The 17608-nt window shown below is 35.2% G+C and overlaps 1 protein-coding gene across 3 annotated transcripts in view; it reads right to left on the reverse strand.

The window, feature by feature from the left end:
- Nucleotides 1–17608, reverse strand: part of LOC309488098 (uncharacterized protein) — a 200358-nt gene that overhangs the window by 176618 nt on the left and 6132 nt on the right. For 2 of the 3 annotated variants that reach the window (XM_082156145.1, XM_082156144.1), the window contains one exon: nucleotides 16493–17506. The exons of the other annotated variant lie outside the window; for it this stretch is intronic. In XM_082156145.1, the coding sequence (XP_082012271.1) occupies nucleotides 17127–17506 (380 nt within the window). In that variant the 3' untranslated portion in view covers nucleotides 16493–17126. Of the gene's footprint in view, nucleotides 1–16492; nucleotides 17507–17608 lie in introns of those variants that run through there. 3 annotated transcript variants of the gene reach the window in all.

Below are 17608 nucleotides of genomic sequence, written 5' to 3' on the forward strand. Positions count from 1 at the left end.
TACTATTTTAATGGTTGTGAAGTAAGTTTCAAACCAAAAGTAGTACCTACTATACGGTCTGCTATTTCGGATGCAGCGATAGCATCATACCGGTAACTTACTGGTAATGTTACAACCTCTCATCCCGGAAAATTGCTTTTTGATTTATAGTATTTTTGAAAATGTCCTGTTCTCACATGATCTCTTAACGGTAATTTACCAGTAAACACTGTATGTGTGAAAGGGTCTATAGACTATGTTCACAGTGTCAGTCCAAATCCGATTATTTGTGTATCCAATTCGAATCTGATCTAAATGATTAACACTGTATCGCAACTGTTTAGATTCGACTTGTCTTACGTTTTCTGGAATATCTGAGTTGGTTTCTATGGTTTCTCTGGCAATAATGTTGCATTGGTAGGCCTACGTCCAAAACAACTAGGATGGGTTTGCAATGTTGTCTTGCAATATGAAAAGCGCTGTGCGCTAGGCTACTACGTCTAATGAAGGCTGCTTAATTAGGCGTGGTAGCCCAGTAGCACAGCGCCTGTCAGAGACATAGGAGGCTGGAATGCACGACTTTATTTCGTGTTGCCGTCTCCGCCGCACAGTGAAAGAATTGAAGATACCTCATCACTGGGCAGCGGATATGTCTCCATTATATTATAATTTTCTGCGTGACCTGCACATCGACAACAACACAACCTTGTTTCAGCAACAACAATTTGTCAATCACACTTGCTAAATATGATCCGATTTGAATCGGATATACACAAAATGTTTATTTGGACTGATAGTCTGAACAAGGCTATTGTTCGAAAATAAAGTCACAGGACTGAATCAATTTGACCTTCAGTATTTAAAAAAGTTTTAGTTTCCAACATCGGCGTGAACTTTGGTCTGTGCGTGTGTGTGTGGTTGTATCTCCCTATATGTTTTGTGCTCACAAGGATAGTTCCCCCTGGAAACCCAGCATTTGTGTGTGTGTGTGTGTCCTGTCTGAATCTCACTCCACACTACCCAGACATAATTACACAGTACCTACTGACAGTGAAATAAAGCTTTGCATCTCAGATCAAAGGCTCCCCTGGAGAGATGACTCTATATCGACAGATTAAATGGAAATGTATTCTACTTTTTGTTCTGCTATTCCTCTCTTTCTTTTTTTCTCTACTAAATTGCATAGGGGCGGCATTCCTACAAGAGCAACATGTATCAACTTCAAATGGTCCCTTTCTACCTCATCTCTTTAATGCAGACAGACATGAATCTTCTTGGTTTGGAAGAGTTGAGAGAGAAAAAGATTTAGGGTAGTTGAGACACTGTCTTGGCTCTTGCTGATGGGATCCAACCATCATCTATCTTTATAGTCTTGGTTAGACTCATACACTCGGAGTTTAGGATTTTGGAAAATGTTAAATGATGTAATTGTAATGTGTCTGTTTTGGCTTTGTTTTCACTGCTCCTGATCATCGTTAGTTTCCTTGGTTGTTAATTAATTTTCACACCTGTTCTGTTCTCTGTTGATTACTCTTCTTGTGTTAAGCCCTTAGTTCTTTTAGTTCATTGTTCAGTGTCATCTATGTTTTATTTGACTGTCAGTTATTTCAGAGTTATCTCCTACATGTTCTCCTGTGGATTCTGCTCATTAAAGAAGGTTTTAGTTACTCCTTGTATTCGTGCGACTCTCTGCAACCAAGTGTGACAGTAATACTAATAAGATACTAATAAGATTCTGCACCATTTTTTTTGTTCACTAATCAAATACACAAATTGTGACTGATTTTATAGACCATGTTATTTTAATATTATTTGGAGATATATATGCAGTTTAATTGTATGACATTGATACAGTTTTTTTTTTTTTTTTTAAGTAGGCAAATAGTATACTGTATATTTTCTGTATTTACAATACACTGTACATTATTGTTGGATGCATACACTTTTTTTGGGATGCCCAGTAATTCTGCTGTGTAATTTAGTTGATATGATAAAGTGTCTGAAGCTACAGCTGCTCACAGCATTATGGAGTTTGCTACACTACAAAGCTCTTGATCATGGAGGTCACTGAAACAAGGGCATGAAAGTGAATTGAATCGATCCATATACCTGATCAAGCCTCCATGTGATAGATGGTATTCCACACAAACTGGCACAGTAATCTGTTTTTCAGGATAAAATGAAAACAGGAAAAAAAAACAAGGCATGAAAAAAAAAAAAAAAACGGCACCACAAAATCTGGGGGTTGGGTGGGGTGGGGTTTATTTATTTTAAAATATTTTAATAAATAACCGGTAATTTTTAAATTCAATGATTAATTATCATATATTTATGAATTTACCCGAACTCAGTTTTAAATAAAGATTGGGCTATATGACATTACTATATTCTTTTAGGTTTCCAGTTATTAAAAAAAATCATCTGTCACTTTGTTTTAAGCACAATTCAACACATGGGCTGTTAGGAAATTGAGAATTGAAAGAATAGAAAAAGAAAAAATAGAAAGTAGTAACTTTTTTTTTGGAACTAGGAAATTACACCAACTGGATGAACTATGGTTACCCCAACTAATTATGGTTAAAGTTGTATTACTTTTTTCATATAAAAACTGAGAAAAACGTTTTGATTTGATATATTCAGACACATAATTAAACCCACATAGTCAAGTGGATCTGTCTAGTTCAGTTTGACAAATAAGACCCCATTTTTCTTTAGAGAAGAAACGCATTAAGAATTGTGCTTCTGCACATACAAGAATTATACTGCCGGTGGTTTTTAGGGAAGGTGACTGACCTAAAATATTCAAATAATTGATTGAATCAAGTATTTATTTTTCATAAACATGATAGACACGGAGAGGTCAATTTGTATTCTCATGAAACCATCTGCAGTTTGTTCATTTAATTTAAACAGCTACCTCACATTTGCTGGAAAATGAAAGTGGTGCAGAGAACAGAAAGCTTGGATTACAACAAATAGATATGTTGACCCGTATCACATTATGAGATGGTTCCTATGAACAACATCAAACTACTATTTGGAATATCAAAAGAAATATTATGCCATTTATTTAATAGTGTATATTTACTCTATTAAGCTGTGGGAATTTTGGTCAATTTAGCCTTGATGATTAGACATCATTTATATAGACATCATCAATCAGACCTTTCATCGCTGACCTGTACTTGTACCTGTGCCCAAAAACACTTACTTGTAATATCAAGCCATGCCAGAACACTTGCATACATTGAGCTCTGAAATTGGCCCAAAGTATATTAGCTTTTCAAAAACTGAATGAAGACAATACATGAGATAATGTGGGTTAAAAAAAATCCTGTGAGCACATAAATCCTTTAAGTACTTATTGTCTTGGGCAAGTATTCTGAAAAACAAAAAAATTTCTGTAAATTGTTTAGCTTTTCACAGATGAGGCCAAAAGTAAAGGACACACATTCCCTGTCAGAAAAAACCCACATCGGCACTAGAGTAGTATAAGTGACCATTAGTTTTATCTTATCTGAGAAATATACCCCATAAAACCTGACATATTATATAATAGTCTGAAAAATCAATAATAATAATAAAGGAAGTTTATCGAACCTTTAGACAAAATCTAAAATGTCTGCATATGTTTGTTTTTTGGGGGGTTTGAGTATCATATTTGATACACCAGGCTTTTATGGCTTTACAGTAGTATGATATATATGGAGCTTACTTGAGGAAAAAAAATAAACGTAGTTTTATTCAGATTCAAAAATATGCAATCTGGAACAGTTGCTGATATTTACATAACCAAAAAGTAAGATGAAATTCTAATTGCTTATAATGTTAATCAATGATTTTTTTCAACCGTATAGCAGACTTGTATAAAATGATAAAATAATAAGTCCTAGTAAGATGATTTTTAAATGCTTAATGATCAAAGCTCTGTAGTGTTTAATTGTGAGGGGCAAACCATAATGCAATGCAATTCAATGATGACTGAGAGATGTATAAATAAATGCTCCTCAAAATCCGTTGTATCATATTTGATACATTTTAACATGACTTGACTAAAAAATGATGCATTGGTAATCAAGTAAACCTAAGATGTTTCAGTCCAGTAAATGTTCATCACAAAATATTACTAACAATATTAAATGTAATAAAATACAGTACACAAAGACCTGTGTGTGTATACCACAGTCTTCGAATTATACTTTTTACTTGCCTTTTACTTGCTAAAAAAGTATGAACTATCAATCAGACAAAAGAAACCATGTGGTAGATTGTGTGCAACAGCTTTTTATTCAGCAGATGATAATTTAGTGACCTTAGAAACTTGCATATAAAATATGATATCATAGGCTTTATAAGGTTAAGATACTACTACTATCTGAACTTTTGAGGGTAAATAAGGTATGTCCCTTTGAGAGTGTATAAGTTATGGATGGGGAACTATCCACATATATTGAGTTGCTTAAAATCAATTGATGTAAATGTCACCTTGACTGGGTACAAAGTACAAAGCCCCTAAAGGGACATGGTGAAGGAAAAAAAAAATGAGAGGGGAGGAAAAAATATTTCAATGCTTTCGCGTTTCCTTTCGTGTGTTCTTCGTGAGTGAACGCAAAGTTTCTCGGGGGAACGCAAACGTTTTTCGAACGGAAGCCAAGTTTATCTGGGGAACGCAAATGTTTTGCGAGCAGATGCAAAGTTTCCTTTAGTATGTCCCCCTAAAGGGAATATGGTGGTGAAAACAAATATGAGAAAAATATTAAATCAATATGAGGAAAAATAATAAATCAATGCATTTGCGTTCTCTCGCAAATGTTTTTCGTTCCCCAGAGAAACTATGTGTTTCCTCGCAAAACGTTTAAGTTCCGCCGAGAAACTTTGCGGTCCCTCGCAAAACCTTATGAGCTCTTTGCGAGCGAACGCAAAGTTTCCCAGCGGAACGCAAACGTTTTTGCAAGAGAACACAAAGGTTCTCGGGGAAACGCAGAACGTTTGCGAGAGAACGTAAAGGCATTGACAATTTTTTTTGCTTCACCATGTCTCTTTACGGGCTCCGTACCGTATGATACAGTACGAGACACATTAAAGTGGCACATGTTTCAGTATTTTGCAATGGATGACAGAGAACATTAGGACATATCAGACTGCTGAATGCAGAGATTGACCAATCAGAATCAAGTATTCCAGATTGCCACAGAGTACATAATAACCAGGTAAAGTAATAACAAATTCCACTGAGGAGCATTTACAATATGATAAAATAAAAGCTGATGTTGGAGGAGGATTGGGATTTGGAGGAGGATTCTGTCTTAAGGATTAAATGAATGTTTCACATTATTAGGGAGATGAGGCGGTGAAACCCTGAACTAAATTTTCTCGGGAAGTAGCTGTATGCCACAAGCATAGATATATGTTCGCGTAATGATAAAAACATTTGGGAATAATTTTGCCTGCTCCCAATTTCAAGCAAGATAACGTAGTACTCTTATTCCCTATTAAGAGTGTTTAGGCTATTGGATTTACCAGCATGATCGGTACCACCAGCATCGGAGCTGACCTGTTCGTTTGCTTATCGTGTTAAAGCAAGGCCCACCCCCTCACATACCCTAATATGTGTAACCTTAGTTTGGCTTAGCAGCTGCCTGGAGCTTTTGCCAATGCGAGTTTGTTGTTGTTGTTGCCGTTTCTACCGTTATGTGGATGTAGATGTAGGAGGCAGAGAAAATGGCAACAGGTTTCTGCTGGTTTCTTTTCAGACAGTTTCCATGGCAATTGCAGAGAATCTTTCTCAGGTGGAGGGGCTTGCGTGCCTGCTGCAATCCAGTAGCACGATGAGTTTTTCGAAATGGCCATAGGGGTGAGTATAAGGAAGGACAATTGCAATAAACAGTGTTTTTCAGTCAATCTGTTTTTGCAGGTCTATTGCATAATGACATTTTCTCAGGGAATTGAGGAAGAAATCATGTTGCTGTGTGCACAAGTCACTTGTGCAAACAGGTGACAGTGAGAGAACACTGGAAGGTAAAAGTAATGCTTTAACTGGGTTATAATTGTTTTGTTCTCACTGGAAGAACATTCCTATCAAAGATTCTCAAACCTTACCATGAACTGCTCATCAAATCAGAGATAATGTTGAACCCCTTAACTCAGATACTTTTCCTGATTTATTACTAAAATACGAATTGTTAGGAATGTTGTTCGAAGATCAACGAGGATGTCTGATGAGTATGTCCTACTCTGCAATATCGCAGTCACACTTGTTTATCCATAGTGCTTTGCTCTGATGTAACCATGAAATAAGGCATGTCACAAACTCATGTTGCAGCATAGCATTGGCTAGAGTGATTTAATCACTTTGTACTTTGAATGACAGCTCCCCCTGGGTATTTTATTTGGTACTGCAACCTGTGCAAGGTAAGTAAATGTCAATTGTATAACGTTTTTTTCTGTTCTTGTCTGATGTCTGAAGCTTTGTTCAGTGTCCATGGAATTTCCTTTGTTACATCTCCAGATATGACTTGGCACTTGGGCTTTGCTGGAAACGGAATTGAATATCTTTTTTTTTTTTTATGTGTCAATATATTTCATGTGGCCTACCATCTTAGGTATTTTAAAATCTGTTTATCTATTTTGTCTGTTCTTGTGTCATACAATAACAGCAAGAAAAAAGAACATTCTGTCATCATTTACTCACCTTCATGTCGTACCAAACCTCAGTGACTTTCTTTTTTCTGTGGAACTCACAAGATTACATTCAAAAGACTATGCTAGTCTTTAATATCCAAGCAATAAATGGCTGCTTCATACAAGGACAGAACATACCCCATTTGATCTAAATTTGAAGCATATGAGAGCTTTTTGTGTGGAACAGGCCGAAATTCATTGTAACTATGGGGGGAAGGGGGGCATTAGAAAGTGGGTACTAATTGTAAAAAAAAAAAACAGCTTAACATTTTTGTGGAACCATTTTTTTCTGAATTCTTTAAATAATAGAAAGTTCAAAAGTACAGCATTTAATAAATTTTTTTTTTTTTTTTATGTAATGCATCCTTGCTGAATAAATGTATTAATTTCTTTTAAAAAAAATCTTAGTGACCCCAAACTTTTGAACGGTAATGTAAATATGAGCAATATGTAATTATTTTGATGATTGTGGTATTATTGTACTGACTTTTATTTACATGTATTATGTAGCACATGCAATGTAAAGTGTGATTATAACGTTTACAAAGAAAAGCGCCTTTCACTTCGACTGGCCTTCATAAGAGACATATTTCCAGACATTAAATCCCATGTCACCGTAGCCTGTAACAGTACCTGTCATTTGCTGGATAAATAAGATTTTAGCTCATGAATCCGCCTAGATGCCACCATTCCCATGGGTCACATAATCTGAGTCTTGTGTTTTGGTATATGAATGTGGCATCAGTGTAAATTCCTTTCAGTGATGTTGGGTTTTTTCTGTTAGCATAAAATCAGGCAGATACACACAGGCAGATGAATTATTCAGTATGTCAAATGAATTCAATTTCCACCAACTTTGAAGTTAGGGGTATGTCTTTTTGCCCACTATAAAGCATCATTTGGGTTTTCTCTTTATTTTATTTTTTTACATCAAAACATGTCAAAATGTTTCCTGTTTATTCCTAAGTAGAATGAGGAAATAGTGGATTTACCATAAGCTGTAACCAGGGTTATTATAGTTAACTAAAACTATTAAAACATTTATGTTAATTGAAATAAATTTAAATAAGTCACAAAAGCCACACAAAGAACGACGACTCAGAATCTAGAAAACAGAATAATTCTCAGCAACCTGTTTTTCCATAATGCAGTAAAGCAGGCAAACCGCTCATGATCAGCCAGAGTTAAGAGGTCAGCCCGTCCCAACAGAAGCACTGCACCCCTCGCCCTCGACCTCAGGCCTCCGCCAGCACACTAGCCTAGCAACTATCCATGGCAACTGTCTCCCACTTGCCAGTATGGGAGTGAAAGCTTATGTGTGAGGGACAAACTAAATGATTGAAAGATTTTGTATTTTCAGTCATCAGTTTCATCTACATTGTGACTTAGATTTAATCAACTGAAAACAGTGTCTAAAGGTGTGAACCAAATGGCCCACAGTCATATGGCCCATACAGACAAATGGCCCATAGAAGCTGATGGGTGTGAAACCACATTGCTCAAGGTAGATTACAGTATAGATCGATCTCCTGTGGGAGGTCCTAACAGTTTTCCTTTGTTTGTAGCCCTTTTGTCTTCATGTATAAAGTTCTGTCTCAGACACAGAACTTTGGGTTAAGATTGTTGAAGGGCGACATGCTAACATCGCTGCTGAAGGACTGCTACACTACAAACCTTCAATAAATTCTTCTCCCCACAAGAACTCTGGTCAAGCTTACTTATTTTATGTATTGGAGAAATCTAATACATTGGCGAGCCACCCAAACCACTGCTAGGCCAAATACACCAAAATCTAACAGTGCTGCTGTTTGGGCAAAAAGTCATGCCACTCATGATCCATTTAAAGTACAAAGTGAGTCAGACTCTGAACACAGATGGCTATAACCAGCCCCATTGCTTTTACTCAACACCCGGGACCTGTAATCCATTCACTGTTGGTCTTTTGCTGGTAGTGTTTTGTAACTGGTTTCTAGCAGCATTCAACTGGGGGTGCGTTTCCCAAAAGCATTGTTAGCCAACTATGGTCGCAAGTTTCTTTGAACTCTGTTGGCAACAACGGAACTTGCGACCATAGTTGGTTTTGGGAAACGCGCCCCTGATCAGAAGCTGGTACAACCTGGTAGACAAAATTCAACCAACAATCAAACCAGCTTCTGGTCGTTTTTAGACTAGCTAGACTATATATTATATTTACATTGGATAATACAATATAATAAAATAATTATTATATTATGTTAACATTTTATTGTAAGGTTCCATTCGTTTACGTTAGTTACCGGTAAATACATGATTATTCAACATGAACCAGTTGTATTTTGATTTAACTCATGTTAAAGGGTTAGTTCAGGGTCAGAGGTCACTCTTCTGCCGCAATTTGACTTGCGTATACGGCCGTTACCGGAAGTAAGTAATTCTAGTTATAAATATATATATATATATATATATATATATATATATTAGGGCTGGGGGAATTAACGCGTTAATCTTTGCGATTAATTTGAAATGTTTAACGCGTAAAAAAAAAAAAACGCAATTGACGCAGCACTTTTTTTTTTGCCTCGTTTTAATGATTTCCTGTTGCGTCTGCTATTAAAAAGGCCGAAATATGCCGTCCCGCCCCTCCATGTTCGGCGGTCAGGTTTCATTCTCGGGCAGCTTTCATGAGCGGGTCTTTTCCGCTCGGTATGTGCGTCGCGCTCTGTGCTCCGCGCGCGTGAGTGTGTGTGTGTGTGTGTGTGTGTGTGTGTGTGTCGGTCGGTCGGTCGGTCGGCGCGCTCTGTGCTCCGCGCGCGCGCGTGCGTGTGTGTGTGTGTCGGCTCGCTCTGTCGTTAATGGCCCAGCAGCGGCGAGCTCTCCGTTCCGTGTGTGTGTGTGTGTGTGTGTGTGTGTGTCGGCGGCTCTGTCGTTAACGGCCCAAAGGCTTCAATCATGTACTAAGCACTGGAAAAGTAAAGTCCACTCAAGTAACGTGAAATTTCTCTGTTGACTTCTGTTTGCTGAGCTGGTATAGTCATGCTGGGCAACAATGGTAAAATGACCTGCTCTGATCACATGCTCTGGTAATAATAGCTTTGTAGGACTATATTTTGTTTTAATAATTAATAAAATAATAATAATAATAATAATCTGTTAAATTGATTATGTTGATTGATTATTGAAAAAGAATAATATATTGATATATTGATGTTTAATATTTTAATATAGGGCTATTTTCTGTTCCCTTTTTTTCCTGTGTTGTTTAATTAGGTGATTCTAAGTTTAAATATTGATGATTACAAGCTTGGGGGAAGCGCAATTAATTGCAATTAATTACAGAAATTGTGCAATTAATTAGTTAATTTTTTTTAATCGATTCCCAGCCCTAATATATATATATACTGTATATTTCTAACAAAAACACATCGCTTCGCTTCAGAAGGCCCCCGGAGCCATATGGATTACTTTTATGAAGGATGAATGCGATTTTGTGGGCTTCAAAATCTCAGTTACTATTCACTCCCATTATAAAGCTTGGAAGAGCCAGGATATTATTTAATATTTAATATATATTTAATATTTAAATATAAGGTGTTTGGCTGAAAGAAGAAAGTCATATACACCTTGGATGGCTTAATTTCAGAATATCAGAAAATTCCTGTGTAGGAATAATATTCAACATTATAGATATACTGTATGTATACTAACATTCAAAAGTTTGGGATCAATAAGTTTTATTTTAAAGAAATTAATACCTCATTTGCAAGGATGCATTAAACTGATCAAGAGTGACAGTAAATACATTTTTGATGTATTTTCAAAAATATATATTTTAAATAAATACTGTTCTTTTGAACTTTCTATTAATCAAAGAATCACGAAAAAACGGTTTCCACAAAAATATTAAACAGCACAACTCTTAATCATGTATAATAAGAAATGTTTCTTGAGCAGCAAATCAGTATATTTGAATGATTTCTGAAGGATCATGTGACACTGAAGACAGGAGTAATGATGATGAAAATTCAGCTTTCCCATCACAGGGATAAAATACATTCAATATAATCAGTAAATTAATTTAAATGACTGTATTTACTGTATTCTGAATAAATGCAGCCTTGGTGAGCGTAAAGAGACTAATAAAAATCTTACTGATCTGACACCAAGCTTATGAATGTTAATGTTGAATGTTAAAGGTATATTTATGACACACAGACATCTTTTGAATTTTGAATAGTTTTCAAAAACAAAAATCTGGAAGAGCAGATGTTGACAATTACAAGTGCCAGGCTTCCGATCTATTTGTGATAGAAAGTAACCGTGTGTTTGGGTTGCAGCCAACATTCGGTTGGTATCCAACCTGCACTCTTAGTTTTGCAAACATCTCTGCACAGCTGTAGATTTTAAATATATTTATGTTTTGTTATTTTTATTAACCAAAGATTACAATAAATGGCTTCCAAGTTAAAAGACAAGCTAAGCGTACGTTTACACGACAACAAAAGACTTTGAAACCAGTCTTTCTTCTGTAAGAAAATAAAAGGCTTTCATGCTACAAAACAGACACAAAAGCACCATAAAAGTGGGCTTGCGCACTTTATTGTTAATTTTATAATATTATTTAGATGTAGCATCTGGGTGTTGAAAAACATGGTAAAAGATGACAGAATTTGAATTTGCATACGTACCTATACACATACATTATATACTCACTCACTCATTTATTTGATCAATTAAAATGGCAAAAACAGTAATATTGTGACATGTTTTCTATTTTAATACTTTTTTAATGTAATATATTTCTATGATGGCAAAGCTGAATTTTCATTATCATTACTCTAGTCTTCGGTGTCACATGATCCTTTCAGAAATCATTCTAATATGCTGATTTGGTGCTCAAGAAACACTTATTATTATTATCAGTAATTTTTTTTTTGTTTTGTTTTTTTTTTGCACAAATTAAAAGAAAAAAAAATACAACACCAAGGACATACTGATGCATATACAGTGCTGGAGAAGGCAAAAAAGCCAGTATGGCTTATCTAAAGCCTCCACCAAAGAAAGATAAAAATAACCAAAGAATGCAAACACAATACAACTCATATAAACATTAGTAAAAGAAAAAAACATGTCATGATAATATTGATGATAAAACAACAAACACTTCCCAATAAATGAAAATACAATAAAATAAAAAAATGTATAAAAAAAAAAAAAAAAAAGTTTATCAGCAGACCTCTTAAAACTCTTTTAAAACTCTCTACTGAGGTACATTGTCTCGCCACATGAGAAAATCTATTCCATATCTGTGCACCTTTAGCTCATAAATGCCAGAGGAGAACTGGCCCCTGACTGAGCCTGGGTTCTCCCAAGGTTTTTTTTTTTTCTCCATTAGGTCACCTGATGGAGTTTTAGGACACCATTAGGTCACTTGATGGAGTTTTTCGGTTCCTTGCCACTGTTGCCTTTGGCTTGCTCAGTTGGGGATATTTTGGGGATATTTAATTTAATTTTATCAATCAATAAATTCCTCTTGAAACAAACTTTGTTGTATTATTTAAATGTAATACTGTGAAGCTGCTTTGATACAATCTGTATTGTGAAAAGCGCTATACAAATAAACTTGACTTGACTTGACTTGACTTTAAATCTTATTGAAAATTGGCCTCTACATGTGGTAAAGTTTGGAGGATGGACATCCATTACCTGCCTGGTATTATGAGCATGAACAGCTGAGTTTGCTTTAAAATATAACATGAACTGACTAGGAATCTTTCCTTCCGATGAAAATAATTTGTACATGAAAACACATATTTGGAAGGTATTAATGTCAAAAATTGAAAAAAACTGCAGTTTCTTAAATAACATAGCTGAAGATGTGTAGGAACCTGAACGAGCCACTATCCTGACAAACCGTTTCTGGAGAATTAAAATTTTATGTAGCTTTGTAGGAAATGTGCTCCCCCACACCATGTTAGAATATGACAAATACGGATAAATTAAACTGTAATATAAGGTACGGAGACATTTTGGAGTAACAAGATGACTAATCCTCCTTATTATGCCAATTGACTTGTTAATTTTGCCACAAACATAGTCTATGTGTCCTCTCCAACTCAAACCTTCATCAATAATAACTCCCAAAAATTTTGTTGTTGTTAACTGAAGCATCTCAGCAGGCCCAATTCTAATTTGCACTAGTTCTTTGTTATATGCTTTTCTGCCACTGAAAACAACAAAATTACATTTCTTAATATTTAAAGATAATTTATTTAACGTGAACCAAGCAGTGTAAGCAACTAAGCCAACATTTGCATTGCTCATTAAAGTACTAAAATGTGAATGTGAAAGAACAAGGGTTGTATCATCCGCAAACATGATAGGGGAAAGAACACTAAACATATCATTTATATAAATGAGGAACAACAGTGGTCCAAGAATAGACCCCTGTGGGACCCCACATTTTAGTTTAGCTTTATTGGAAAAATAACCCTTAAAAGAAACAAACTGTGCTCTATTTGAAACATAACTTGATAACCATTTATAGGTGATATCTTGGAAACCATATTTGTATAATTTAGCAAGAAGGATATAGTGATTTATTGTATCAAATGCTTTTGAAAAATCCAAAAATATACTGCAAGCAAACTCATTATTTTCAAGTGCAGAAAAAACCTTATCAACAAGATGAAGTAAAGCCATATAAGTTGAATGATTTTTTCGAAAACCATACTGGTGGTTATAAAGAATCATATAGGAATCTAAATGAAAAATTATCTAATTATAATTAGAAATGGGTCTATAATTAGTAAAACAACAAGGATCACCAGCTTTAAACAAGGGAAAGACTTTGGCAATTGAAAACAGTTGTGCTTCCTTATTTTTTTTATGAAACCGTGATACATTTTTTCTTTAGAATCTTAATTAGAAATTAGTAATTAGAACAGCATTTATTCGAAATAGATTTGTTGTACAATGCAAATGTTGTTACTGTCACTTTTGAATAATTTTATGCATCCTTGCTGAATAAAGGTATTAAAAAAATCTTACTATCCCCAAACATTGGAAAGGTAACATACAGTGCTTTTCTTCCACAGCTACTGTCACTTTTCATTGTATGTTCACATGACAGTACTAAATGAAGTGGATTTTTCTTTCAGTGTTGATCCAGTGTCAGTCTAGCAACAGCGGTGAAGCACAACATGAGTCTTTTGAGATATGAGCTCACTACTAAGCCTGCAAGGCTTTTGTGTACAGCAGTTCAACTCTTAATTGCAAGAAAAAATAGGCGCAGTCCTCCACTTATCAAAGAGGCGGATGTTGCCATAGAAACGGTAAAGTACTTCAAGGCTTTGGTGAGCAAGAGGCCTTGGGTTTGATTGGCCTGGAGGTCTGACCGCAGGGGAAAGAGACCAGACACAACTCATGTATTACAGAAAACCCAAGGATAGATGAGAACCACAAGACCAGATTATAAATACTGCAGTGCTTGATATTGACCACATGCAGCTATAGAGCTTCCAATACTGCATATTATCATATAGCTAATAAATCACACAACTGACTTCAACATAGCCCATGTAATACTTGACGACGGCTATGCATATCTTTTAGCACATCAGTTGTGTTATAGTAGGTGTTTCTCAAAGAGGAAAAAAACCGAACATATAGAATTCAGAAAGCTACTTTATGAGGACTTTAATGTGTTTTTTCCTTCGACTGTGCCTTAGGCGATCCACAGCCAAGAGTCTATCGAAAATACCAATGAGCTATACAGGCCAAGAGTTTACTGCGGTATTTGTGTTCTTTATATTTTCAAAATTATGCACATAGTTGAAAAGTGTCAAAATGTCAGAACACTTCTAAAAAAAAAATAGGCATTTAGCTATAAATAAATGTATTAAAAAACATACAAATGACCTTCCACTTGGGCAGAAGTCCTAGACTGAAAACAAAATGATCTAGCAAACAAAAGGAACCAATGTGCTCTTCATACCGACACGACAAAACAAATTGTGTTATTATCTGAGCTTGTTATTTTAAACTAATGAGCTTAGCCGAATATTCTTCCATTCTTCGTGAGAAAAAAAATAAATAATGTGGTCAGACCAGTGTGAAGCTATCTGTATCCCTACAGCAATGTTTGTTGTTTGTTTAATAGAATCATTTAAATACTTTTTTATCAGGCATTAAACAAGGGCATCTTTCCTCACATCGTTTTGTATGACCCTCACAATAATTCAACTGTTAGGATGGGTAATTGCACAAGCTTTTGAAAAATATACAATTTTTTTTGTTTCTGTATAGCCTTTTTGTTTCTTTGTTCTCTCACGAAGGTCAAAATTGACTTGCCAGAAAGGAATACCACAAAGCTGAGTAAATAACACTGTAATGCTTGCAGAGTGATACGATTTTCATTCAGGGAGTTTAAAAAGTTCAAGAAGCTGCAGGTGAACTGCGCTTCAGTGGTTTACTAATACAGTGTATTCATTACTCTGTAAACACAGTCTGTACGACTCTTCCGGCATCATTCACAGGCCGGGAGGAATGTGGGTTAGCAAGGCTAATCGTAATGTAGATTTCTATTGACTTGCCTATTGACGTTAGAGCTGCGTGAATGCAAATGTGTGCTGTGTGGATTGTTTGTAGTGTTAGCTCTTACAGTCAAAGCTTTTCATTTTAAAAAGGTCTCAGTGTTGTGGTGGCAACAATTGACTTCTAATAAATTGAATTAGCAACTGTATAAACAAGTGGATGGAAAAAAGGCTGCCTGTATGGCGTAAAAAAAAAAAAAAAAAAAAAAAAAAACTGCTTTTTGAGATTGTTCTTTTTTTTAATGAACAGAAAGTGCCATTAAAAAGCTTCTTTTGATAATAAAAAGGACAGTGGATCACTTCTGCCACCTAGAGTCTCAGTCAAAGCAGTCATCAGAAGGGCAGCAACCCAGGCCATTTCACCAGTCTTTTTAATGTTAAAATACTTCCAAGTCAGCTACTGTTTTATGTACAAAAATAGATTGCAAATTGACTAATTATATTCTGAAAAATCACAACCGTTTAATTTTTTCTTTTGGATTACATTGTATATGACAAGTCATCATTGCTGTAATCCTTCTAATGAAATTAATTTGTGAGATTTATGGAGTGATAAATTCATAATCCTCACGCGTTAATTCAACATAATTTAAAGGTACGCTGTAACTCTTGGCCCTCTAGCGGTTAAACAATGAGATTGCGTGCATTTTGCGGAAGAACATTATTTTGTTTGTGCTTCGACTCTGCGTGAATGAGCGGATGAATATGATTATCCTTCTGCTCATAAAACATTCACTACTAGGCTTAAGAGATATAACCAGTTTAGATGGAAAGAATCTAAAGCTGACTAGCTAAAGATACTGTAGCTTTACGCATTAATACCCTATACACAGAAGGCTACTTCCTTGAAAATAAATTCCAGCACAGCGCTACAACCATAATGAAATGACCCTTCACTAACACAATAGATAATGCTTTACAATGCACTGGTGAGTGATGTATACGTAATTTCCCGCGAAAACCATCCCACTAGGTCTAAATATAAAAACTTATAATAGGCTCACCATAGTGAGCTGATGATATTTACATTTTGTTCATTTTGAACAAAAAAGTTTCATATTGTATCTTTAATTACAATTACTACACTAGCATGTCATTTTTATTTTTGTCTGGTTTATATATATATATATATATATATATATATATATATATATATATATATATATATATATATATATATATATATATATATATTTCAGTTGTAAACATTACCGTTCATGCCAAGAGAAATCCTCAGAAATAAACAAATTAGAATAAAAGACAGCATAAACTTTAATTTATAAGACTTTACAGACAATATTCACCTTTTAAAAAAACAACAACTGTCTATAAACTGCAGTAATGTTTATACATTTTATACTAACAGTGAAAGAGGAGACCAAAGAAATGTATTAAAATGAAATAAAATATTGTTTGATTAGAAAACAGTAATAAATAAAGTAGCAAAATTCCTCATAAATATGCTAGCTAATAAACATTTAATATAATGTAGAAGCAACAAACAAGATCAAATCTTGGGGCATGAACAGCTTTTTCGGAAAAAAAAGAATCATTGCTCATTAAATGAACACTGCATTACATGGTTAAAATGTGAGCCATACATGTCAAGAAATACTATTAGTCCAGCTGTGGAAAAAGTACCATTGCAAGTGCTTTAAAGAGTTCAAGTGGAATTTCTCTGGAAAAAACAGGTAAAATCTTTTTAAAGACAGGAGGAGCTGTTCTCCACACTATGACACATAACTCATTTAATGGTTCATTTTTGTAATGACACTGGATTGGGCATAATCAATTAATACACAACCATTAAAAAAATCCAGCCTTAAAATGATTTACCTTGACATTTCCATTTCAGCAAACAACGGGAAAGACCTTCAACAGATGCTCCTTATGATTTCATTGTCCCTGCAGAGAGATAAGAACACATTTTTTGAAGTGTCTGTTTCTTGCACTCGAGTCAATAAACGTCTTCCCGCAGTTCTGACAGATGTGAGGTCTCTCTCCAGTGTGGATCCTGACATGTGTGTTCAGGTGGCTGGATTGTCTAAAGTTTTTCCCACAAAAGTTGCAGTGGTAGGGTTTCTCTCCGGAGTGAACTCTCAGATGAATTTTCAACAGTCCTGGTGAGCTGAATCTTCTGCGACACACGAAACACAAATACTCTCCTGTACCGTGTGGATTTCCGTGAATGTCGTGATGCGGCGGGTAACTTTCAGACAGCTCCTCTTCATGCTGAACGTCTTCCAAACAAATGTCAGCCAGGTTTGTCTTGGATTCTAAAGAAGAGGCGAAATTACAGTTTTACGTTTATCCTGTGCATCTAAAAGAAAAGAAAAACGCCACTTCTGACCAATACTTCTTCAAAATGTCATTATTAC

This window comes from Leuciscus leuciscus (assembly GCF_965113295.1).
Source record: "Leuciscus leuciscus genome assembly, chromosome: 23".
NCBI lineage: Eukaryota > Metazoa > Chordata > Actinopteri > Cypriniformes > Leuciscidae > Leuciscus > Leuciscus leuciscus.